The sequence below is a fragment of the Neophocaena asiaeorientalis genome, unplaced genomic scaffold (genome assembly GCF_003031525.2).
Source record: "Neophocaena asiaeorientalis asiaeorientalis breed wild unplaced genomic scaffold, Neophocaena_asiaeorientalis_V1.1 scaffold7, whole genome shotgun sequence".
In the NCBI taxonomy this organism is placed as follows: domain Eukaryota; kingdom Metazoa; phylum Chordata; class Mammalia; order Artiodactyla; family Phocoenidae; genus Neophocaena; species Neophocaena asiaeorientalis.
Window position 1 is genome coordinate 8034429 of NW_020185337.1, and position 25280 is coordinate 8059708.

At 37.7% G+C, this 25280-nt stretch overlaps 1 protein-coding gene across 14 annotated transcripts in view; it reads left to right on the forward strand.

The window, feature by feature from the left end:
• MANBA (mannosidase beta) overlaps positions 1-25280 on the forward strand; it is a 148767-nt gene that overhangs the window by 16741 nt on the left and 106746 nt on the right. For 13 of the 14 annotated variants that reach the window (XR_003001993.1, XR_003001991.1, XR_003001986.1 and 10 more), the window contains exons 6-8: positions 6277-6452; positions 7329-7439; positions 24388-24539. Coding sequence is in view for 1 of the 14 variants with exons in the window: in XM_024736073.1 (XP_024591841.1) it covers positions 6277-6452; positions 7329-7439; positions 24388-24539 (439 nt within the window). In the remaining 13 variants the exon portion in view is untranslated. The remainder of the gene's footprint in view (positions 1-6276; positions 6453-7328; positions 7440-24387; positions 24540-25280) is intronic. The other variant, XR_003001997.1, reaches the window with a different exon arrangement.

A 25280-nucleotide genomic window follows, 5' to 3' on the forward strand; every position in this document is an offset into this window, starting at 1 on the left:
CCATGCTAAGTCTTTCATATTTGTAATCTGATGTAAATTGTTCATATTAGGCCCTAAAATTTGTTAGGGAGGGATGGTTGTCTAGTTTTATGAACTTTTCTTAAGGTTACATAGACATATTAAGTCCAAATATATAACAAGTATGTTTTGATAAAACACTGCATTGTTTAATCTTCTGTTACCGCAGTTAGAAAGAAATAAAATAGAGATGTTCTTCAACATGGAAATCTTCCTGTTGAGCTGAGGTGAGCTGTGGATCTTTGACCTGTGCTTGGGCAATTCCGTTCCTCGGAGATGCTGCCTTCCCGACCGTATCCACATTTACTTGCTGCCTTAGCCTAAAGCACCCCGTCTCTTCATTCTTGAAGACATAGCCTTTGAGTTGGAAGAGTGGGCCTAGCTCCTAGCTAGACCCTAGCCTGTCCAACAGTGGCCTTTATTGAAGGCTTACAGCTTAATATAGAGAATATAATATTACAACGTAGCAAAGATTTGTCAGTCTTGCTTAGTGCCTTGTTTATTGCATTCCTTTTTGAATGCAAGCATGCATTCACTTTTTTCTTACATTCATTTTGAATCACTTTTTCATTACCCATAAAATGATGGTATTCACCCTCGAAAATGTGTTTATGGGTAGGTAGGTTGCTTGAATAATCTCTGAGTAGCTGCCTTGTTGTGTAAGTCGATTTTTTTTTTCTCTAGAACTTATCAATTTATGTTGTTTGGTGGGGGGGGGTGGTGGTGGGATTTTGCTTTGTGTCTGTTTTGTTTTGATTTCATCTTTGAGGAATTTGTCCTGCTGAATAGGCAAGGAGATCTTGCTGCTTGAGAAAGAAGGGGAAAACAGCTGTTGTAACTAACTATAAGCCTGCTTTTCTGGCTATTGCAAGCTGTTAGCTCTTTGAAAAGCAGCTACTGTAGCCTGTCCTCTAATTCTGGCAGGAGCTTGGGGATGTATCCTATGTTTGAATTTCAGCATTCTGTGGCTCGTTGTCATTGCTGTTCCTTCAGATGCACAAGGCTATCTCTTCATTGCAGCTTTGCATCGCCTATGAAAGATGCAAGATGAAGCGAGCAGGTAGGAGGAGGAGCTGGGAGGAGCTCAGTAGGGCTAATCAGGGCAGCCATGTTTGAATAGCTTGCCCCCCAGTGAGAGGAAGCATCTTTTACATCTTACATGAGCAGTCCACTGACGTTTGCAGATCCATCCCATGCTGACCTGAGTGTGCTTCCATGTCCCTGCTGGTTCTTAGCCCTTCCAAATGCCATCCTGTATTCTTTTTTTTTTTTGCGGTACGCGGGCCTCTCACTGCCGCGGCCTCTCCCGTTGCGGAGCCTGTGCTCCGGACGCGCAGGCTCAGCGGCCATGGCTCACGGGCCCAGCCGCTCTGCGGCATGTGGGATCTTCCCGGACCGGGGCACGAACCCGCGTCCCCTGCATCGGCAGGCAGACTCTCAACCACTGCGCCACCAGGGAAGCCCCATCCTGTATTCTTAACTGTGACCTTCGGGTATATTTTGTTTCTTTAAGTAGATTCAACATCTTTGCTCTTTGCGATTGGGGTATAATTTATAGTGCTTGTCAAGTTTCACAGACAGTAATTATTCAAGAAATATATTTCCACTGTTTGGCAGAAATGCTCACATAACTGTTGTCATGCCTTTGTCAGGTAGCTTAGGTTACAAAGATAGTGTTTTGACAAATGGAGGAACTGTGGCACCATGTAATTATGCATTTAGTGGAAGGTCAGACACATTCTTTATGTTTGTAGATTTCAGTGTTTTTTCTTTTTTAGAAAGACACTCATATTAAGAGACTAATATTTTATGGTTACAGTCCCTTCAAATGCTTTGTTTCACATTATACGTATTTGCTATTAGGACTTAGGATTCTGAAGGACAAAAAGCACCTTTGCTTTTGGTCTTCCTCATTATTCATATGCAAATTTCAATCTCTGCGCGCCTGCTAGTGTCTTTCTTTTTGATAGGCGCCTCTGTGGGAGATGCGTGGAAGGTAGAGAGCACTGGAGTTAGGAAACCTGGGCCCTTGCCCTGTCCACTGGCTCGGGAGCTTTGAGCTAGTTCTGCAGTCAAGGGCCTCAAATACCACAACTAAAAGTAACTAGGAGATGGCCAAGTTTCTTTTGCCTCTAACATTCCACAGTTCTTTCCCGGTGTTTGTAAATTACAGCACTCATTACAGCCTAGTGAGGGTGTAAGTGTGGAAGAACCAGTTTTTTTTGAAGCTAGATATATGATTAAATGAAGGTACTGATATTTGAGGCTTAATTACAATCAGTTAAAGCAAGGCTTAAGGTGTAGTTTGAGAGTAACTCTTTCTGTAGTTATGGACACACTTGAATTAATGTAATTCATCCGTCTTCTTATTTTTCTACCTCCATGTCTTCCTATACGTTTTTTTTTTTTCTCTTAGACAACCGAATAAAGCTGTTTTTTGTTTTTTTTAAATTTTTATCCTGACCACATCTTGACAAAGAAGTGGACTATATGGGACTATAAAAGGAGCTGGCACATTTTAGAAGGTTTTAAAAGTTAATGTACTGGGACTTCCCTGGTGGTCCAGTGGTTAAGAATCCACCTTCCAATGCAGGGGACGCGGGCTTGATCCCTAGTAGGGATCCCACATGCCACGGGGCAACTAAGCCCCTGTGCTGCAACTACCGAGCCCGCGTGCTGTAGAGCCTGCATGCCACAACTAGAGAGAACCCCGCATGCCGCAACAAAAGATCCCGCACACTGCGACGAAGATCCCGTGTGCCGCAACAAAGACCCGACACAGCCAAATAAATTTAAAAAAAAAAAAAAAGGTTAAATGTGTTGGCCACATCTACACAAATTGGAGTTCGTCCTGAAGATTGTTTACATGAAGAAGCAGCACACGTTCATCTGGGCTGTGAGGCTGGTTACCCTTCCTACAAATTCCCATCCGAGTCAAACTCATGGTGATTTGTTTGTTTTTGAAGAAACCTCACTGAATCAGCTTTGGAAGAATCTGAAAACGAGTCAATGGCCAGAACCACATTCTCTGCCATGCCCTGGGTTGCCCACCTGGTTGAGGTTAAATGGAACAGACCATAGACTGTAGTGTATTCTGCAGGGAGCAGGGCATCAGCTAGGACATCGCTGAGGCTCCAGGCCAGGGAAGGCCTCAAGTTGTAGAGAGAGCTCATCAGCTTGCTCTGCACCCTGTTTTGATAAGGAGTTCCTGTCCTGTTTGGGCCCAGGGTTGATTAGTCAGGGTGAGGAAGGATGCAAAACTTGGTGTCATTGAGAGGGAGACCTGGGAGGGGATTTTAAGTCATTTAGTAAACTTTCTTCTTTCTTATCCCATCCCTGGTACTTTGTCCATTTTTGAAATGATCTTGCATTCCACTTCAGGAGAGCTGGGGGTGATAAGTATTCTTTAGGAAAGGATAACTTGTTAGTGCTGGAAGAGATATGCTGGGAAGCTACATTCTAGAAATGGGTCTTGATTTATAAGGGGGAGCTCTCCTTAACTAGAAATAAGATTATACATTTTAAAATTAGCCAGTGAAAAGAAGTGACCAGGTAATACCAGGAAAATTATTATTTAAGACTCTCAGTATGCTCTGTGAACCTAAACTACTGAAATTCTCCATGGAATTCTCCTCCTGGAAGGAAGCGTTGTACTTCATTTGGAAGAAGAAAAGAGTGCAAAATATGTTGTTGTAGGGTATTTGGTAATGACACGATAGGCTTGTAAATCCTCATGTTGGGTTTTTAATTCCTCAGCTTTAGTTTTTTCATTTAGTGGCACCCGAGGGAGTTAACAGGATGAGCTCCAGAGGGGTGCCGATTTACTTTAGAACCTTCCATGTTAGAAGCAATAGAAACTGGACAATTTTGCCAGTAACCTTTGGGAATTACTCTGTTTGTCTTCCTTCTGGAGGCCCTTACAAGCAGCTGATTCTCTGCTGAAGAAGTGATAGGAAACGGCCAAGGAGCCTGCCTTTTTAAAAAAAATTCTGGCTACGCTGCGTGGCATGTGGGATCTTAGTTCCCTGACCAGGGATCAAACCCGTGCCACCTGCATTGGAAGGCGGAATCTTAACCACTGGACCACCAGGGAAGTCCCAGGGAGCGTGCTTGAACTTGGTGGTTATTGGTTGGTAGGAGAGGCCTAGAGGGCAGAACTAAAATCTCTAGATGGAAATGAGAGAAAAGTGGATTTCACATCAGTGTGGAGGACGACTTTCTAATAGTGAAGGTTAGCAGAAAGGGAGGCAGAGGTTTTTGTCATTATATTAAAGGTATTAAAGACAGATTAGAATGGCCTTTCAGGGGAAATATATTAGGGTAGAGATCAGCAAACTTTTTCTGTAAAGGGTCAGCTAGTGAGCATTTTCGCTTTTTGGGCCATATGGCCTTTGTTGCAGTTACGCAACTCTGCCTTTGTAGCATGAAGGCGACCGAAGACAATACGTAAAATATGGGCATGGCTGCTGTCTGGCCTGCTGGGCTGCCATGACGAAATACCAAAGACTGGTCGGCTTCAGCCACAGAAATTGACTTCTCACAGTGCTGGAAGCTGGGAAGTCCAAGATGAAGGTGCCGGCTGATTTGCTTTGTGTTGAGGGCCTGCTTCCTGGCTTGTAGATGGCCAGCTTTCTAGTTGTGTCCTCGCGTGGTTGGGGGCTGAGGGGGTGTGCGGGGCGAGAGAGAGAAAGAAAGAAATGGATCTTTTCCTCTTCTTATAAGGCTACTGTCCTATCAGAATAGGAGCCTACCCTTATGAGCTCATTTAACCTAATTACCTCCTAAAAAAACCCTTTCTCCAGATGGAATCACATTAGGGGTTAGGGCTTCAACATATGAATTTTGGGGGGAATGATACAATTCAGTCCATAGCAGCTGTGTTCCAATAAAATTTTATTTATAAAAATAGGAGGTGGTCCAGATTTGGCCCAAGGACCATAGTTTGCTAGCCTGTGGTCTAGAGGGAATCAAACACATCGGAAAGTAGACCAGGTGATCTGTCAGCATACTTCTAGTTCACCAGTTTTGTGAATCTGTGCTGTTTTGGTCAAAGACTCAGCCAAAGGACATATTTGATGTCTAGCATAGCTTGACATCATTAAATGTTCTCCTATATAATAAGATCCTCTCCCCACTGTAAAACTCCTGAGCACCACTAAGATGTGGTTTGGGGGAAATTATTTGGATTGAGTTGGCAGAATTTAGAGGTTAAATGTTTTAGAGGTCTCTAGTTTTAGACTGTCTTGGTTCACATCTGCCACTTACTAGCTGTGTGATCTTGGGCAAGTTACTTAATTTCTCTGTCTCAGTTTTCTCATTTATAAAATGATGATAGTAGTGGAATTTACCTTATAGCAATGGTGTGATGCTTAAATAAGTTAATACTTGTTGAGAGCATAAAACAATGCCTGCCTCATAGTAAGATCTTGGTAAATGTTATCTATTATTATTTCTTGAAATAAGAGATAGTAAGGGAAACCAGAGGGAATATGATTTCGAGTTAAAGGTGAGGTAGCTGTCAATGATTTAGGGATGTTTTAGAAAATAAACAGCTTTGGATCAGATTGGAGTGTGTGCTTCTGTTTAAGAACAATAAAAACGCGGTAAAGGGAATATGAATATTTTTCTAAACAACCTTTAATTCTCCATCCTAGTATTATCACACGTTTGTACTTGTCCACATCCCATTAGGCCCTTAGCTCATGAGGGCAGGGGCCATGTTTATTTACCCTGGTGACTGTTTAAGTCCCATCACTTAGCAAAGAACATGGCACTTAGATGGTTCTCAGTACACATTTATTGGAAAATAATTACATTTAAAATGCATCTTTATTTTTTCCACATTGGATTAATTCTAATACACCTAAGTTTATAACTTATTATATGGCTTTAAAACCTTCAGTATTTTTACTTTATAAAAAGGAACAAGCAAGTATGTTTGATAAATCAAGACTGATAAATCTTGGAAGATTTATGTTATCTTTTCATTTGTAATTTTCTATTTGTGCCATATTTATAAAGTTTTTGTGACTTATGATTGTAACATTTTTAGAGTAGAAGTATATATAAAAATATAATTTTGGTTATTCTTCTTCAGAATTAAGGATTAAACTCTAAACATTAAAAGAGAATTTTCACTGAACTTTTGATCAGGATTGCATTTGTGGAGCACTTATAGTTTAGAAGCTGCTTTGGCCTTTTTTTCAGTGAATCCTACATAATATATATGTATTTTTTCTTTTTCTCTTTATACCTTAGATAGTAATATCCAGGAGTGGAATCTTGAAATAGAGTCTTCTTTTGATGTTATCAGTTCAAAGCCAGTTTTGGGTCAAGCGATTATAGCCATCCCTGAATTAAAAATACAACAGACAAACAGCGTTGAACTTCATCATGGGGAAAGGATTGTTAAACTCTTTGTGAAAATTGACAAGGTGAATGATGGTACTTCCCGAGAAGCACTAAGATGAAAAGCAGTGTTGTTCAAAAGAAATGCTTAGAAAAAAGGACCTGAGTATTAAAGAAAAGTGTACTTTTTCCATTTTTTCTTTACTTTTAATCGGTTATATATTTTGTGTGTGTGCAAGCTAAGGAATGATTTTCCCAAATTTTAAGATTAAGAAAACGGAGGTTACATGATTAATTTGGCATCCTCTTCTCTCAAAAAGTCAGGTGTGTTATATTTTAATTTTTTTGCAGTATTTGGAGTATCCTAAATCCAAAATACATTCTAAGCATCATACTTCAATGCTGTGATTATTTTTGGTATTTGTAAACTATTTTGAATATTGGTACTTATTCTACATACAGAATTCTAATTCTAAACTTATGATCTATCGTAAGTAGAAGTGAACTGGATTTTACCTTTTCTTATTCCTCTAATTGACAATTGTGAGCTGAAAAGGATAGAGCAAATCAGCATTCAGTAACTGTCCAGATAAAGTAAGAACTCAAAACGCTTTTCTAGTTCTGGGCTTGAAAGAAGAGTTAACCTCAAAGTCCAATTCCAAATGTTAAGAATGTAGAATACATGTTAGCTGAGTGTTGCAATGGGAAGAGCTGTTTTTCTGAATGCCCATGTTATTTTGTTATTTCCCTTCCCTTCTGGTATATTAATCCATGCTAAACTCCTAGCATGTTCATTTTTAAATATTATCTATGGATTGGTATAATTTGGCATAATACAAGGAGAGAGATTTATATTGCTCTGTGCTTGTCTATGAGAAATTGATGTGATGCTCTGAATTACTATATTATTTTGCTGAAAATATGCCACAGATTACTTAGACTGACATATTATTTTTTAAAAGAGTGTTACTATAGAAACTTGGTGGCCTCATGGACATGGAAACCAGACTGGGTACAACATGACAGTTCTTTTTAAGCTGGATGGAGGCTTAAGTTTTGAAAAGTCAGCTAAGGTAAGCAAATACTTTAAGATATTTTGTGAAAAAAAGTATATTTCTTGTTAAAATAGCAATACAGATCTTTGTAGGAAAAGAAGAAACCAACAAAACTTCTGCAACCCCACCACTCAGAGATAATTAGTAGTAATAGTTATATTCATTCAAAAGCTTCTGGTATGTGTATACTTATATTTTTTAATGGACCAGACTTTGCACATTATTTTATTTATAAGTATTCTCCTACTGTGTTTTTTTTTTTTTTGTGGTACGTGGGCCTCTCACTGTTGTGGCCTCTCCTGTTGCGGAGCACAGGCTCCGGACACGCAGGCTCAGCGGCCATGGCTCACGGGCCCAGCCGTTCTGCGGCATGTGGGATCCTCCCGGACCGGGGCATGAACCCGTGTCCCCTGCATCGGCAGGCGGACTCTCAACCACTGCGCAACCAGGGAAGCCCTATGGTATTTTTTCATTTAGGTGTGGGGCAGGATGAGAGCTTGAAGTGGAGCATATAAGATCAAGGTTACTCTCAGGAGAGGCTATGCCCTAGTCAAGGTTGTTTATTCCAGAACAGGTAACTGAGGAACATCTCAGAATTCATTTGCAGTGGGAGCTCTAAAGAGTGTTTGTCTATTTGTCCACTTGACTGGGTTGGTAGAGGTTGGATTGAATGATCTCTTGTGCCTCCCTGCACTTCTATGATTGCTCAAAAGAGGAAACCAGGATGCTTTAAAAATTTGAGCTGTTTTGCAAGTTTCAGGAATCAATGTTTGTTTTTGAAATTTAGATTAAAAGTATAGGTTATTGCCAAATTTGGTAAGAGAGCTGATACCTAATTCACCTTTGTTTCCATCCAGGGTAGGTCTTCCAGGGAATTCAGTTTCTTGGCAGTCCCGAATTTCTTAATGTTTTCAGAGCTGCCAGTGTTTCAGCAAGCAAGAAATTCGACTGCTATGTGCCGTCGTTGCCTGTTTTCTCTCAGTTTGATTTCTTTCCAGCCTTTATTTGGTGGGAATGTGTCAGACTGGGATTTCTTTTTTATTTATTGTGTAGTATAACACACAAGAGAAAAAAACCAGAACATAAATGGAACACTTAACGAATGATCAGAAAATGGACGCTCACGTGACTGTCATCCTGATCCAGAAACGGGAGCATTACTAGCACCTCAGAGCTTCCCCACTCTGTGCGAGCTTCCCCAGTCACTGCCCCCTTTCCTTCCCGTAGATCCACTGTCCTGACTTATAACACTATATTCTATAGATATGTTGTGGTGTGTAGCTGTGGTTTGTTTACTTACATTGCTTTGTACTCTTTCATTGTATTACACATTCTGCTGTTGAGTTTGGGTAGTTTCCACTTTTGGCTTTCTTGGATAATGCTGCTATGAACTTTATCGTATGACACTCGGAGCACATATGCCCCCAACAGCGTTCCTGCTGGAGTGGGATTGCTGGATCATAGGGTAGGCATGGGTTCAGCTTTTACAGAGAATGCTAAATTGTTTTCCAAAGTGTTGGTATTTCACCTTTACTCTGCACGCTCCCATGTTCGCTAACACTTGGTACTGTATCAGAGGGGTATTTTTCCCTCATCACTGGCCTCTCCCTATCTGCTCTCTACTGCTCATGTTTCCTGATGGTTTCATTGTTATCCTGGGCTTGCTTTACGCAAAAATATTTCTACTTTTAAAGTATCTCATTGAAATCCATATTGCTAGGTTTATATCTTTCTTGCCTGTCTTCCATCAACGTTAGACGTATGCGTTTTAATCTTTTGTTTACTGGGCACGTCAGAAGACGACAGCACAGTCTCCGACGGAACGCCTTGGGGAAGTTACAGATTTTGGTTGCAGCCCACGCAGGCAGAGATGTACTGGGTCATAAGAAGAATGCAGGTGCTGTGGGGAAGGGAAAATGCTGACTCTATTTCTTTTGGACGGGAAAGAATATCTTGATGACTGAGATTTTTGTTGGTGTTGTTAAAAGGAGTAGCTTCGGAGCAAATGGTTTAAGTATGAGGGGAGATAATTAATGAGTACTTCAAAAATAAATAAATTAGGGCTTCCCTGGTGGCGCAGTGGTTGAGAGTCCGCCTGCCGATGCAGGGGACACGGGTTTGTGCCCCGGTCCGGGAGGATCCCACATGCCGCAGAACGGCTGGACCCATGAGCCATGGCCGCTGAGCCTGTGCGTCCGGAGCCTGTGCTCCGCAACGGGAGAGGCCACAACAGTGAGAGGCCCACGTACCGCAAAAAAAAAAAAAAAAAAAAAAGAAATTAATTAATTAATTAAAAAATAAAAGCAAATGTTGGGATATTATAAAGTCTGTCAAGCAAGTTATTTCAAGAGGGACCTTAGAATGTGAGTGTGGGAGCGTTGGCTTTATCAGTTTAGGAAACCAACTTGATTTTTTAACACAAAAGAAAGCTTTGTGTCTAAATGGTAGTGGGAGAGGCTACTCTGGGTAAATGGAATAAAAAAGAAAATCTTCCCCATGACTGTTTTGGCCATTTTCTGCTCTAATTGAATATTTGTATTCTACTAATTGATTGTATTGAATCGCCTAGGTAGTATGTGTGTTAAGAGCATAATAAATATTTTGGAATGACTGTTATGGTTTACCTTTCTGGAAAACTAGGAAATCACTTAGTTGATATTTCACTTTAGCACAACTTACTTTGTAAGACTCTTCCAAGTATTCCCTATATAAGGTAACTCTTTTTGCTGAAAGCAAGAGAAGGTAGTTGCTGTTTATATTTGACCTGGCATCAAGATTCTCCAATTAAATTACTGTAGGGAAAGAAACAATGTAATCATATGTATTCCACAATCCAAAATCACATTGCACAGTTCCCAAGCCAGGAGAGGTAAAAGATTGCCCCTAGCTATTACAATTAGAAAAAGAACGGAGATTTCCTTTACTGTTTTGTTCTTTAAAAACTTCACTTTGTTCTTTGTTTCTTGAGTTCCCAGTTTCATCTTTGCAATATGCACAGGGCAGAAAGAGGTCCCAGTGCCACTTCCTCTTTCAAAGTGAGGTCCCAGTGCCACTTCCTCTTTCAAAGTGCTCCTCTTGGCTCTCTCAAGACCTTAAAAGCACATAGCCAAAAAATATGGAATTCAGAATAATCAGGGTGTATTTCTGACCACTTCTGTACTTTTGATCAATACTGAGGGTCCACAGAGATGTGAAGTGTGTTTCCTTCTGTATTTCCCAGGTTTCCTAGGACAGCCATAACAAATGAGTAGCTTAAGATAAAAATAATTTATTTTCTCACAATTTTGAAGGCTGGAAGTCCAAAGTCAAGGTTTTGGTAGGGCCATGTTCCTTCTGAAGTTTTCAGGGAAGGATCCTTCCTTGTCTCCTCTAGCTTCTGGTAGTTACTGCTAGTCCTTGGCATAATGGCTACAGGCAGTGGCTTACCCAGAGTGGGCTATGGGAGCAGTTAGCATTGGGTGTAGACGACAGGTGGCCTGTCTTTTATTAGTAGTATGTTCTGGCAGTTCTGTGCAACATCAGTGATAAAATATTCCTCCCCCCAAAATCTTTTGTTGGTCTGTTTTACCCATGTGTGCAATTGTACTTGAGTTTTAATACCATATTTGTAGGCTTCAATGTAGCATATTTTTATTATTAACCCTCTAATAAATATTATATTCTACATGGAAGTGAATTTGGAGAACTTTTATATGGTTGTCCCCAGGCTCATGGGGACTTAGCTTCATACAGTCATTTTGAAAGTATGTTCATAACAGTTTGGAATGGTTTAAACTTGTTTTAGGCATAGTTCATGTCCCTAGTCCCTGTCTTATTAGATATTCTTGCACTTAAAAGTAGATTAGAAACAGTAGCACAGTAGTTATAAAAAAGAAGAAACTCAACATGAGTTACTTCATTGTGACCTCTTGGAGTTCTTATTTTTATGTTTAAAATTTAAAATGGAAAGAAATAATTGATAAGCTGGATTTTATTAAAGTTAAAGACTTCTGCGTTGCCAAAGACAATGTTAAGAGAATGAGAAGACAAGTCACGGATGGGAGAAAATATTTGCAAGAGACACATCTGTTAAACAAAATATGTAAAGAACGCTTAAAACTCAACAATAAGAAAACAGATAACCCAACTAAAAAAATGGGTCAAACATTTAACAGACATCTCACCAGAGAAGAGATACAGATAGCAAATAAGCGTGTGGAAAGATACTCCACATCGTATGTCATCAGGGAAATACAAATTAAAACAACAATGAGATAGCACTACCATCTATAAGAATGGACAGACTTTGGAACACTGACAATTCCACATGCTGGTGAGGATGTAGAGCAACAGCAGCTGTCATTCATTGCTGGTGAGCGTGTCCAATGGTACAGTCAGTCACTTCGGAAGATAGTTTAGTAGTTTCTTACAAAACTAAACATACTCTTACCGTATGATCCAGCAATCAAGCTGCTCAGTATTTACTCAAAGACGTTGGAAACTTATGTCCACACAAAAACTTGCACATAAATGTTTATAGCAGCTTTATTTCTAGTTGCCAAAACTTGGAAGCAACCAAGGTGTCCTTAAGTAGATAAAGTAATAAACTGTGGTCTATCCAGACAATAGAATATTACTCAGCACTGAAAAGAAATGAGCTATAAAGCCATGAAGAGACATGGAGGGACCTTAAATGCATATCACTAAGTGAAAGAAGCCAATCTGTAAATGATTCCAAGTATGTGATATTCTGGAAAAGACAAAACTACGGAGACATTTAAAAGATCAGTAGTTGCCAAGGGTTGGGAGGAAGAGGGAGTGATGAATAGGCAGAGCACAGAGGATTTTTAGGACAGTGAAACTACTCTAATACCATAGTGATGGATACATGCTATTATACATTTGTCCAAACTCATAGAATGTGCAACACTGTGAGTGAACCCTAAGGTAAACTATGGACTTAGGGTGAGTATGAGGTGTCAATATAGGTTCATCGATTGTAACAAATGTACCACTGTGGTGGGGGATGTGGACGATGGGGGTGGATATTCATGTGCAGGTCAGGGAGTAATCTTTGTACCTTCCGCTCACTTTTGCTATGAACCCTAAACTGCTCTAAAAAGCTTGTCGTTATTTAAAAAAACTTGAAATAGAGAAAAGTGTTAACTATGATGTGTTAATATGCAATATTTTGCTTGGTAAGTGCATATTTGGGTTCATATATGAAATCTTTTACTAATTTTAATACCTTTAGAATTGAAATTTATTCTTTTTTTTAACTTGATAATTGTTTTAAAACTAAAGAATCAAAGTAAAACATGACATCAGTGATATGCTTTAGTAGCGGCAGATATTAAAAAACCCCAAAGTACCTTGGAAATCTTTTTGATAGCACTCCAGATGCTTCATACAGAGATCAACTGTGTGACTTAATCATATAGGTCTGTAGAGAAGGTGGTACAATTGAAATAAAGAAGTCATTCTTTTATTTCTGGAAAGACTGCCTCCGTACTCACAGAAGATATCTTGAAACAACAACAACAACAAAGAAGAAACAACAGGATCGTTGTTTTCTAAACCTCTGTTGTGGTCAACTCTATAGGAGTACTGCGTATGTGGCCAGTATTCACAGTGGAGTTCATACAAAAATCAAAGAGATTAATCCTATATATTTTTTCTGCCTCCTGAAAATCATTCTTTGAACCTTGCAGAATTTGCTGTTTTGGAAACATTTCTTCATGTGTGACATTTTCTGGAAGTTTGGAAAAATTTTATTCATTCCTTTTAATCTCACCTCATCATTGGAAAAAGCTGCAGAAAGTCTTTCCTAGACAAAAGGAATGCTCATTATGAAGCTAGGGCACCATAAAGCTAAATTTTGAAAAGCTAATCTCAACTTTGAAGTCCTGTGTGAGCGAAAGCAAATGTGGACATGTGTGAATCAGCTCAGATTTTGTTCTCTGCTAGTGTGGGTTTTCTCTTCAGAATTATCTTTTTTTTTTTCCCCTCTCCTTAGTGTAGAATTTTAGATGAGGTTAATCAGATACAAATATATATGCTTTGAGCAATGTACAGTGAAATTCCAAGCTTTTAAAACTCGTCTTTGAAGATAAGCGCACAGAAAATTTGAAGGCTATTCATTTTTCAAAAACAAACTGTAGGGAAATGGACATTTACATAGAAAAAAAAAGAATAAAAATTTGAAGAAGAGTGCCAGGAGAAACAACAGGAGATGCTGATCTTACGTTACCTGAAGAAATCAAAATAGCAATGTTGAATATACCAACCGTTTTCCCCAAGAACTGGAGACTTGCTCTAAAGCAATGGATCATATATCTGTGTTCACTATCATTCAGCCATTTTCTCTGATTTTGCAGAAGAAATACTTGAGATGTGGAAAAATTTTGAACCCAGGGGCATTTGTAAGCAGTTTGAATGGATCTCAAGGAAACGGACATGGATACTACTGCTTTTTTTGGAATTTAATGTGAAGAGCAATTTTTATGAATCTCTTGCAGACTTATCTTTTTATCTAATACCTTCCCAAAATATTGTATATCTTTGGCTTTATTTGAAAGAACATTTCTAAATTAAAATTAATAAAAGGTGTTTTTCCATCAATTATTCAAGGATAGATTGACAAATCTGGCTATACTCCTTTTTTTTTTTTGCGGTACGTGGGCCTCTCACTGTTGTGGCCTCTCCCGTTGCGGAGCACAGGCTCCGGATGCACAGGCTCAGTGGCCATGGCTCACGGGCCCAGCCGCTCCACGGCATGTGGGATCTTCCCGGCCCGGGGCACAAACGCGTGTCCCCTGCATCAGCAGGCGGACTCTCAACCACTGTGCCACCAGGGAAGCCCTTGACAAGGTTCTTGACATTTTTAGAAGTTAAGGCTCAAGTTAGCAAATATTATTATCCATTACTATAACAAACCAATATGTAGATATGTTAGTTTCTTTTTAAAAAAAATTAATACAATCAAATTCATGAATCCAGTACTTTTTCCTTTTTTGTACTCTAACATTTATTTTACTTAAAAAACGGTGTGATTATTCATATGGAGTTAAATACAAGAGACCTTTCAGTGTCTGCATTTTTTCTGGCCACTATCATTATTCATTTTATTTCATTATTATTACTGCAAATAATTTTGTCATATAGAAGAGGGGTATGTTAAAAAGTGATCCTATCTAGTGTCAGATACACGAAATATACATCTGGCTACAAAGATATCAATCAGGTAACTATGCTGATGTGAACTTTAATCTGTTAACTTCTGGGTGTGCTGCTGTCTGCAGACTTCTAGGTCACAACAAGGAGAGCCACTCTTGCATCTTCTTGTGCAGGTCTGTTTGAGGAGAGCTCTTTGTGGAGATCCAGCACCAGTTTTCTCAGTATTTCTGCATGTTAGAGGACTTTCAGAGCAGACAGAAATGTGGGGTTGGTTGTCACTAAAAATGCATGACAGTAGAGATGAAATTGTTTTAGAAAGTGTACTTTGGAAATGCATGAAAATTATTTGAAAAATATTTCAGTTAACACTTGCCAATGTTTAGAAATAAGTTATTTTTTTTTAAAAAGAAGAAACTTATTCTTTTGAGAATGTAGTGATACTATGACAACTTTTTAAGTATTTGACTATAGACAGCTGAGAAGTAATACTCAGTTTATGAATCAATGCTTCATTACATCATCATCTGTTTGGTCTGCCAGAGAAAGAAATTTGAGAAGTTTATGGTATTTACTTATTAGTCACAAACCTCTTAAGCCCTTCAGTTAAGATATTCCTAACTCTTGTCTAAAAAAAAGTGTTCAGCTATCCTGTACTTTTAAAGTTAATCCTTCTATTTTAAAAATGAGATCATGAAGCTAATTTAAAAAGTAATTTAGTGACTTGCTAATAGAACCTTCAACATTAGATAGAAAAGTTTGGAAATTAAAAATTTTTTTAATTCAAACTGCTTGACTTACACATTTAGGTTCTTAGATATTTACACCCTCTTCTACTTTTAGACAGTAACTTACTTTGTTGAGCTGTTTAAAATATTTTTGATTTTGTAAGGAGATAGTATATTCACTCTGGTTGTAAATGTGTTACTCAGGGGTCTTTGCAAGAAACCTTTCTCAGAGCCCATTATTTTCTCTGAGGTAAAATCACTTGCTGTAGAAGAAGGCTTTTATGTTACCTGTCAATATTGCCAGAGGACGTGGTTTTACTGACACTAATCATAGACAGACCAGCCTTTAACCTCTCAAAGAATGTGCAGAGGGAAACGTGCCTGGTAATTACTGCTTCACCTTGGAGGCGGAGGCGCTGTCAGGTGGGTTAGGGTTTACTTTGACTGGGGTCATAAAATTGTTATTGTAGGAACTGGGAGATAGGGATAGCTGTCTTTTCATGAGAAAATTTGCACAGAAATGAAAAACTATGTTAGAAGGTGTGTTTTATCATTAATACTGTTTGTAGCATTAATGGATATAAAGAAATAAGTGAGTTCTCTTTTCTCGATTAGTGATTCTCAAAATTTTTTGGACTCAACTGCTTCATATTCTTAAAAATTATTGAGGACCCTAAAGTGCTTTTGTTTGTGGTAAATATTAAAGCAGAGGTTTAAATCTTTATTTATTCGTTTCACCTCACAATACTAAACCCATGACATGTTAATATATGTCGTTTTATTATAAGTAAATATATTTATAGAATAAAAAAATTTAGTGAGAATAATGATTGTTTTACATGCCTAATGTCTTGCTTATTAGGAGACAGCTGGATTCTCATTTTCTTCTACTTTCAATTAATTTGCAATATATTGTTTTTGTTGAAATATATGAAGAAATTCTGGCCTCACACAGATAACATAGTTGGAAAAGAGAGGAGTATTTTAATAGCCTTTTCAGGTAATTGTGGGTATTTTTGGGTACTGCACTAGAACTTAACAAGTGGTAGTTTCTTAAAGGTTAGTTGCAATGTGGAGTCAAACCATTCTGATGAGCTGTTTATACTCCGTTGCATTAAAATCTATTGGTATATCTTGCACTTGTAATGGATTTTTATTTTTTTTAATTGAAGTATATAGTTCATTTACAATGTTGTGTTAATTTCTGCTGTATGGCAAAGTGATTCAGTTATACATACATATACATTCTTTTTAAATATTCTTTTCCATTATAGTTTATCACAGGATATTGAATATAGTTCCCTGTACTATACAGTAGGACCTTGTTATTTATCCATTCTATATATAGTAGCTTGCATCTGCTAACCCCAAATTCCACTCCATCCCTTCCCCCTCTGCTTGGCAACCACTCTGTCTGGTTGAGTCTGTTTCTGTTTCATAGATAAGTTCATTTGTATTACATTTTAGATTCCACATGTAAGTGATATCATATGGTATTTGTGTTTCTCTTTTTGACTTACTTCACTTAATATGATAATCTCTAGGTCCATCCATGTTGCCACAAATGGGCATTATTTTGTTCTTTTTTATGGCCGAGTAGTATTCCACTGTATACAGGTACCACATCTTCTTTATCCATTCCTCTGTCGATGGACATTTAGGTTGTTTCCATGTCTTGGCTATTGTGAATAGTGCTGTTATGAATATAGGGGTGCATGTGTCTTTTTGAATTATAGTTTTGTCTGGATATAGGCCTAGGAGTGGGATTGCTGTATCATATGGCAACTCTATTTTCAGTTTTTTGAGGAACCTCCATACTGTTTTCCATAGTGGCTGCACCAATTTACATTCCCACCAACAGTATAGGAGGGTTCCCTTTTCTCCACACCCTCTCTAACATTTGTTATTTGTAGACTTTTTAATAATGGCCATTCTGACTGGTGTGAGGTGGTATCTTGCAGTTTTGATTTGCGTTTCTCTAATAATTAGTAATGCTGGGCATCTTTTCACGTTCCTGTTGGCCATCAGTATGTCTTCTTTGGAAAATGTCTATTTATATCTTCTGCCTATCTTTAGATGGGGTTATTTGTTTTTTCTGATATTGAGCCACACGAGCTGTTTGTGAATTTTGGAGATTAATCCCTTGTCAGTTGCATCATTTGCAAATATTTTCTCCCAGTCCATAGGTTGTCCTCTCATTTTGTTTATGGTTTCCTTTGCTGTGCAGAAGCCTGTAAGTTTGATTAGGTCCCATTTGTTTATTTTTGCTTTTATTTCTATTGCCTTGGGAGACTGACCTAAGAAAACATTGGTATGATTTATGTCAGAGAATGTTTTGCCTATGCTCTCTTCTAGGAGTTTAATGGTGTCATGTCTTATATTTAAGTATGTAAGCCATTTTGAGTCTATTTTTGTGTATGGTATGAGACCATTCTCTTCATAATGGATTTTTTTTTCACACACACTATTTTATTTTTACAGGAGATAAATAAACTGACACCAAGCATTGTAAATGGATGACCTCAACAAAAGCAACAGTGATTGCAATTACCAAACACAAAACACACTCATACAATGTCATAATATTGACATTCAGTCCAGTAATCCTCCACTGTAACAGCTCCTTTACTTTGCAGTGAAAATTGATTTGTATATTTTTTGCCTCTGAGTCCCTGTGGGATTTTTTTTTTTATTCAAACAGAAACTCACAAAAATTATAATCATCCTCATCAGTTCACTCAGTCACATGTGATTAATTTTTTTTTCATCTTGATCTTTTGTTAGCACTTTTATGAGTTCATCAGTTTTCCATTAGAGTTCTGAAAATGCTTATTCATTCAGTTCAGCAGTATAGTCAGTTACCAGAAACCTGTACTTGTCAGAGTCTTTTCCATGAATTCCTTGAAGATGAAACCCTTCTATAGGAACATTTTTGCAAAAGCATCAGAGTACACCCAGAACTCTCTATAAATGACAAAAGACTAAAAATGACCACGGTTAAAGATTTGATGAAAGTTCATAATAATGCAATTGACAAGGAAATTTAGTTATTTCTGAGATACACATTTTAAAGTAATAACTAGAATTATGACTTATAACATTGTACCAGAACATATAAGATTTTTAGAAATTTCATGTAATGTCTGAAACATTTATATTAACATATTTCCATATAAATAACCCAAAGAAAGTTTAGTATTAGTTGTTTTTTGTTTGTTTTTTTATACTGCAGGTTCTTATTAGTCATCAGTTTCATACACATCAGTGTGTACATGTCAATCCCAATTGCCCAATTCAGCACACCACCATCCCCACCCCACCGCAGTTTTCTCCCCTTGGTGTCCACACATTCCTTCTCTACATCTGTGTCTCAACTTCTGCCCTGCAAACTGGTTCATCTGTACCATTTTTCTAGGTTCCACATACATGTGTTAATATACGATATTTGTTTTTCTCTTTCTGACTTACTTCAGTCTGTATGACAGTCTTCAGATCCATCCACATCTCAAAAAATGACCCAGTTTTTTCCTTTATATGGCTGAGTAGTATTCCATTGTATATATGTACCACATCTTCTTTATCCATTCGTCTGTCGATGGGCATTTAGGTTGCTTCCATGACCTGGCTGTTGTAAACAATGCTGCAGTGAACATTGGGGTGCATGTGTCTTTTTGAATTATGGTTTTCTCTGGGTATATGCCCAGTAGTGGGATTGGTGGATCATATGGTAATTCTGTTTTTAGTTTTTTAAGGAACTTCCATACTGTTCTCCATAGTGGCTGTATCAATTTACATTCCCACCAACAGTGCAAGAGGGTTCCCTTTTCTCCACACCCTCTCCAGCATTTGTTGTTTGTATATTTTCTGATGATGCCCATTCTAACTGGTGTGAGGTGATACCTCATTGTAGTTTTGATTTGCATTTCTCTAATAATTAGTGATGTTGAGCAGCTTTTCATGTGCTTCTTGGCCATCTGTATGTCTTCTTTGGAGAATGTCAAGTTAGGTCTTCTGCCCATTTTTGGATTGGGTTGTTTGTTTCTTTAATATTGAGCTGCATGAGCTGTTTATATATTTTGGAGATTAATCCTTTGTCAGTTGATTCGTTTGCGAGTATTTGCTCCCATTCTGAGGGTTGTCTTTTTGTCTTGTTTATGGTTTCCTTTGTGTGCAAAAGCTTTGAAGTTTCATTAGGTCCCGTTTGTTTATTTTTATTTCCATTACTCTAGGAGGTGGATCAAAAAAGATCTTGCAGTAAGGTGTTGAAGTCCCCCACTATTATTGTGTTACTGTCGATTTCCTCTTTTATAGCTGTTAGCAGTTGCCTTATGCATTGAGGTGCTTCTATGTTGGGTGCATATATATTTATAATTGTTATATCTTCTTCTTGGATTGAACCGTTGATCATCATGTAGTGTCCTTCCTTGTCTCTTGTAACACTGTTTATTTTAAAATCTATTTTATCTGATATGAGTATTGCTACTCCACCTTTCTTTTGATTTCCATTTCCTTGGAATATCTTTTTCCATCCCCTCACTTTAAGTCTGTATGTGTCCCTAGGTCTGAAGTGGGTCTCTTGTAGATAGCTATATATGGGTCTTGTTTTTGTATCCATTCAGCAAGCATGTGTCTTTTGGTTGGAGCATTTAATCCATTCACATTTAAGGTAATTATTGATATGTATGTTCCTATGACCATTTTCTTAATTGTTTTGTTTTTGTTTTTGTAGATCCTTTTCTTCTCTGGTGTTTCCCACCAAGAGAATTTCCTTTAGCATTTGTTGTAGAGCTGGTTTGGTGGTGCTGAATTCTCTTAGCTTTTGCTTGTCTGTAAAGCTTTTGATTTCTCCATTGAATCTGAATGAGATCCTTGCCGGGTAGAGTAATCTTGGTTGTAGGTTCTTCCCTTTCATCACTTTAAGTTTATCATGCCACTCCTTTCTGGCTTGTAGAGTTTCTGCTGAGAAATCAGCTGTTAACCTTATGGGAGTTCCCTTGTATGTTATTTGTTGTTTTTCCCTTATTGCTTTCAATAATTTTTCTTTGTCTTTAATTTTTGTCAGTTTGATTATTATGTGTCTTGGCATGTTTCTCCTTGGGTTTATCCTGTATGGGACTTGATGCACTTCCTGGACTTGGGTGGCTATTTCCTTTCCCATGTTAGGGAAGTTTTCGACTATAATCTCTTCAAATATTTTCTCGGGTCCTTTCTCTCTCTCTTCTCCTTCTGGGACCCCTATAATGCAAATGTTGTTGCGTTTAATGTTGTCCCAGAGGTCTCTTAGGCTGTCTTCATTTCTTTTCATTCTTTTTTCTTTATTCTGTTCCACAGCAGTGAATTCCACCATTCTCTCTTCCAGGTCACTTATCCATTCTTCTGCCTTGTTATTCTGCTATTGATTCCTTCTAGTGTAGTTTTCATTTCAGTTATTGTATTGTTCATCTCTGTTTGTTTGTTCTTTCTTTCTTTCTTTATTTATTTTGTGGTATGCGGGCCTCTCACTGTTGTGGCCTCTCCCGTTGTGGAGCACAGGCTCTGGACGCGCAGGCTCAGCGGCCATGGCTCACGGGCGTAGCCGCTCTGCGGCATGTGGGATCTTCCCAGACCGGGGCACGAACCCGTGTCCCCTGCATCGGCAGGCGGACTCTCAACCACTTGCGCCACCAGGGAAACCCTGTTTGTTCTTTAATTCTTCTAGGTCTTTGTTAAACATTTCTTGCATCTTCTCGATCTTTGCCTCCATTCTTCTTCCGAGGTCCTGGATCATCTTCACTCTCATTATTCTGAATTCTTTTTCTGGAAGGTTGCCTATCTCCACTTCATTTAGTTGTTTTTCTGGGGTTTTATCTTGTTCCTTTATCTGGTATGTAGTCCTGTGCCTTTTCATCTTGTCTTTCTGTGAATGTGGTTTTTGTTCTACAGGCTGCAGGATTGTAGTTCTTCTTGCTTCCCATAATGGATTTTTTATCCATACATGTTACTGTAATATAATGCATTGGTTATTTGAAAAATGTTGGCATCTGGAGATTTTTAAATGTTTTCAAATGTTAAACCATTTTAGTGTATGAATCACATTCAGATTTGTTAACATTACCATTGATGACTTTTGGGAAGCTCTCAAGCTCATGGTTGTTGTACAAGTTTTCCTGAATCCTCATTTTTAACTGTTACTTGCCTTGAACTGACAAGACTCACTTCAGTCATTTTCAAGAAAATGTCTACCAAGTCACCAAGTCTGAATAACCATAGTTTGTCTGGCAGTTCTTTCAAGTTAAAAAAACCAGGTTTTATAAACCAGATGGCTTATTCAGCTTACAACTCAAACTGTGGCCCAGATACTTTTCCTTAAGACATCCATCATGTGTGATGCTTTATTCATAGTTCGTATTTCATCATACAGTCTAGTACAGTGATGTGTACTCAAGGTTGGGGGTTAATAATTTTTATTGCTTTATCAAGGACATCCTGAAGTGAAACTGTCCCCCCCCGCCCCTCCCCCAATAATGCATGAAAGTGAAGGATACAATGCCTACTAGCACAGTTTGGAGGCACTGCCTTGATTTTTGCCAAGGCACCAGCAGTGTTACCCACTGTAAAACTCTCTCAGCTAATATGTGTGCTTCTCCAGCAAATGCAGTGTGAAAACCAACCCTATGAGATATTCTAGTGCTTTGTCATTTCTAGTTTGAAAAACATTGTAATATGATGTAAAACAGTGTATTACAATGTAATAAAGAATGTTAGCCTTTTGAAGAGTTTATCCATCTAAGTTTAAAATATTCAGTTCCTTTTTCTTTATACTTAGAATGATTGGTCTCAAAACGATACTACAACATAACTGTCACCATAAATATTAATTTTTAAATGTTCCATTGCATAAGATACAATAAGATAAATTATTAACATCTACAAAGTGGAGGACAATATGGCTTTCATCACAATCTCATTTCTTATTTATCATTTCATCCAGTTTCTTTGGAGTAGATTCCTCCCTTCCTTGAGTCAGAAGACTGTCTGTCAGTTTCATTTTTTTCAGCACTTTTAAATGTAGACAGTGTGGTTGTAGGTGAGAATGTTAGTCTTCTAATCCCATTTTAAGACAACAATTTAAGACAAAAATTAGGAAAAAGTATATTAGAAGTAAGTTTTCTTTTAGAATGAGATAAAGTATTGTTTAAATGAGTCTCAATTAAAATTAAAATTTGTTTTTATTTGAAAACTTAAGAATATTACATGAAACAAGTTAATAAAAGGTACCTAGTCCTTTTGTGTTTCTGTGTAAGTTGCAAGGAAAACTTTGAGATTCAAAATATGAATTTATTGAACAGTAATGAGGCTACAGAGATTATAGCAGGAATAACCAGCGGCAGCTAGTAAGAGCACAGTAGTGCTGAGAACAAATTGAGGTAATCTCTGGAAATGTACCTCTTCATACCCTCAACCTCTGCTAGAGAAGTAGAACACACCAGAATACACAAGCACACATTCCATTAGCTGTCAGAATGGCCATGTCATTACACATCACATAGCTTCTGGAAAATTCCACTGTACACTCAAAAGAGAGTAAGAGTGAAAAAGGCAAATGATGTTTTAGCTTTACTGTGAAAATAATTTTGAACTCAGGAACCCCCTTGAAAGGTTTCCAGGGATCTCATATGGTATCCTGGCCACATTTAAAGAACTGCTGTTCTAGATGTTTGAATCTACCATCAAGATGTTTTAAAAGTTACCTCTGAAAGTAACCATTATTTTTTTACGTTTTTGCATCCTAAAACAGTTGTGGTAATTCCATGTCAAGATCCTCCTCATCCAGGCCTTGTTCTGTGTCTTCTCATAAAGTTAACTCTGATATCTTTTGTCATGTCATATTAATTAGGGCAAGGGTCAGAAAGTGGAACAATGGTGGGCACTTTTATTACATGAAATAAGTTGATTTATTAATTATTTTTAACTAGAGAAGAAATGCATAATCTTGGTTTCAAAACGGGGCTTTGTTGGTGTAGAACTGTGTCTCTCAGTAGTTGATCCAGTTTATGGCTGGGAAGAATGAAGATTTGGATAAGAATGTCAATCTTTTCTATCTAGGGTCTTGCTGCTCACTTCTTAACTGTAGGGAAACCTGGCTGGACTGTCACAGGGACAAAGGTCTCAGCTTCTCACGTAGCAAGGATAACACTGGACTGTGTGCTTCCATCTTTTCTTTCAGTTGGAGCACCGCTTACATCTCCAGTCTCCATACCAGTGCCGTCTCAGACATTGAGTTTGATGCGATAATTAGTTAGGATTAAATTGCCCATTAAGCAAAATGACTTTATAATTATGTGCTATTAAAATTGGAAAGTTGTTAGATTATGAAATACCTTGTACTGTATTTCTTTGATTCTAAGATGCATGTTTTGGCACATTTTAATAACACTGAAATGAGAATGTGTTTTTCAAAGATGCATCAGATTAACTGGTGACATATTTTCCCCACTTTTGTGAAATAGTATCAGTTTTTGCTTTAATTTTGAAGTGTTATCTCAAATATATTTCTTTTGACATAATTGCAAATGCCTACATCATGGGGAAGGCTACAGTGTATTTCACTCTTTAATGGTTTCTGTATTCTTCTTTTCAAAGAGAAATAACAGGACCTGGCAATGATTTCTTTATATATATTTTTTCTAAAACGTGCACTTCCATATTAAGTACTTCATAGCAGATAGAAAATTAACACTAATTTATGTTCCTGTAAACTGCTCAGAAGTTTACTTTAAAAAAATCTCTTTTGGGGGCTTCCCTGGTGGCACAGTGGTTGAGGGTCTGCCTGCCGATGCAGGGGACACGGGTTCATGCCTCGGTCTGGGAGGATCCCACATGCCGCGGAGCAGCTGGGCCCGTGAGCCATGGCCACTGAGCCTGCGCGTCTGGAGCCTGTGCTCCGCAGAGGGAGAGGCCACAACAGTGAGAGGCCCGCGTACTGTAAAAAAAAAAAAAATCTCTTTGGCTTATTTTTTTAAGGCTATAGTAAACAATACAGTTTGGTTTTGTCATATGCTTATGTTTTAAATTTCATATTCATTATTTAATTCTGTTAATAATAGGTTTATTTTAGGACCGTGGAACTCATAGAAGAGCCCATAAAAGGATCTTGTGGTCTGAGTTTCTACTTCAAAATTAATGGACTTCCAATATTTCTGAAAGGCTCAAATTGGATTCCCGCAGATTCATTCCAGGATCGAGTAACCTCTGCCTTGTAAGTTATCATCTTTTATTTCTTGTTCCTCTTCATATTATCAGTCCCACAGAGCTTAAGAGCTACTCATTTTAACTTTTTTTAGTTCCAGTGGAAGGAACCAAGAGGTAATATATAATTCTAGGATGATGGAAATTTTGGAAAGGATTTTAAAATCATTTATTTCATTCTCATGAGCTATAGGTAGTCTTACAGCTAAACTATTTGAGACTGCTGAAATCATCCAACTTTTATAAATTGTTTCTAGAGGAACAAGAAAATGACTAATGCACATTTTGGATAGTTAGCCCCTTTGGGGGAAAAATATGATTAAATTTGTATTTTTTCTTTTTTTTTTTTGAAGAATGCCTTTTTTTTGCACACTTAAAAAAAATAGGAACCCATATTTACCTTTTCATGCTAAGGTATTTGCACATTCTTTCAATTTTACCTTAATAAAGAGAACTAAAGAAATTTAAAAATTCAAAGTGTTTTTCTGAAGCTTTGAGAATAGAATTTAACAAGAAAGTATTTCCTGATTAGGTTTATAAACTACTATCTTTGTAACAGTGAAAATAAGCTTTGTGAAGTGAAAATAAACACATTTAACTTATTTAAATGTACAAACATGCATTGACGTATATTTTATGTTTAGAATGTAGATGTGGCTGGTAAGTAAACTCTAATTTTGCCAAAAGTTGTAGTAATATCCTTTTACTTCAAAATGTGTATAATGTTTTGAATTTCATATGAAAATGCAAT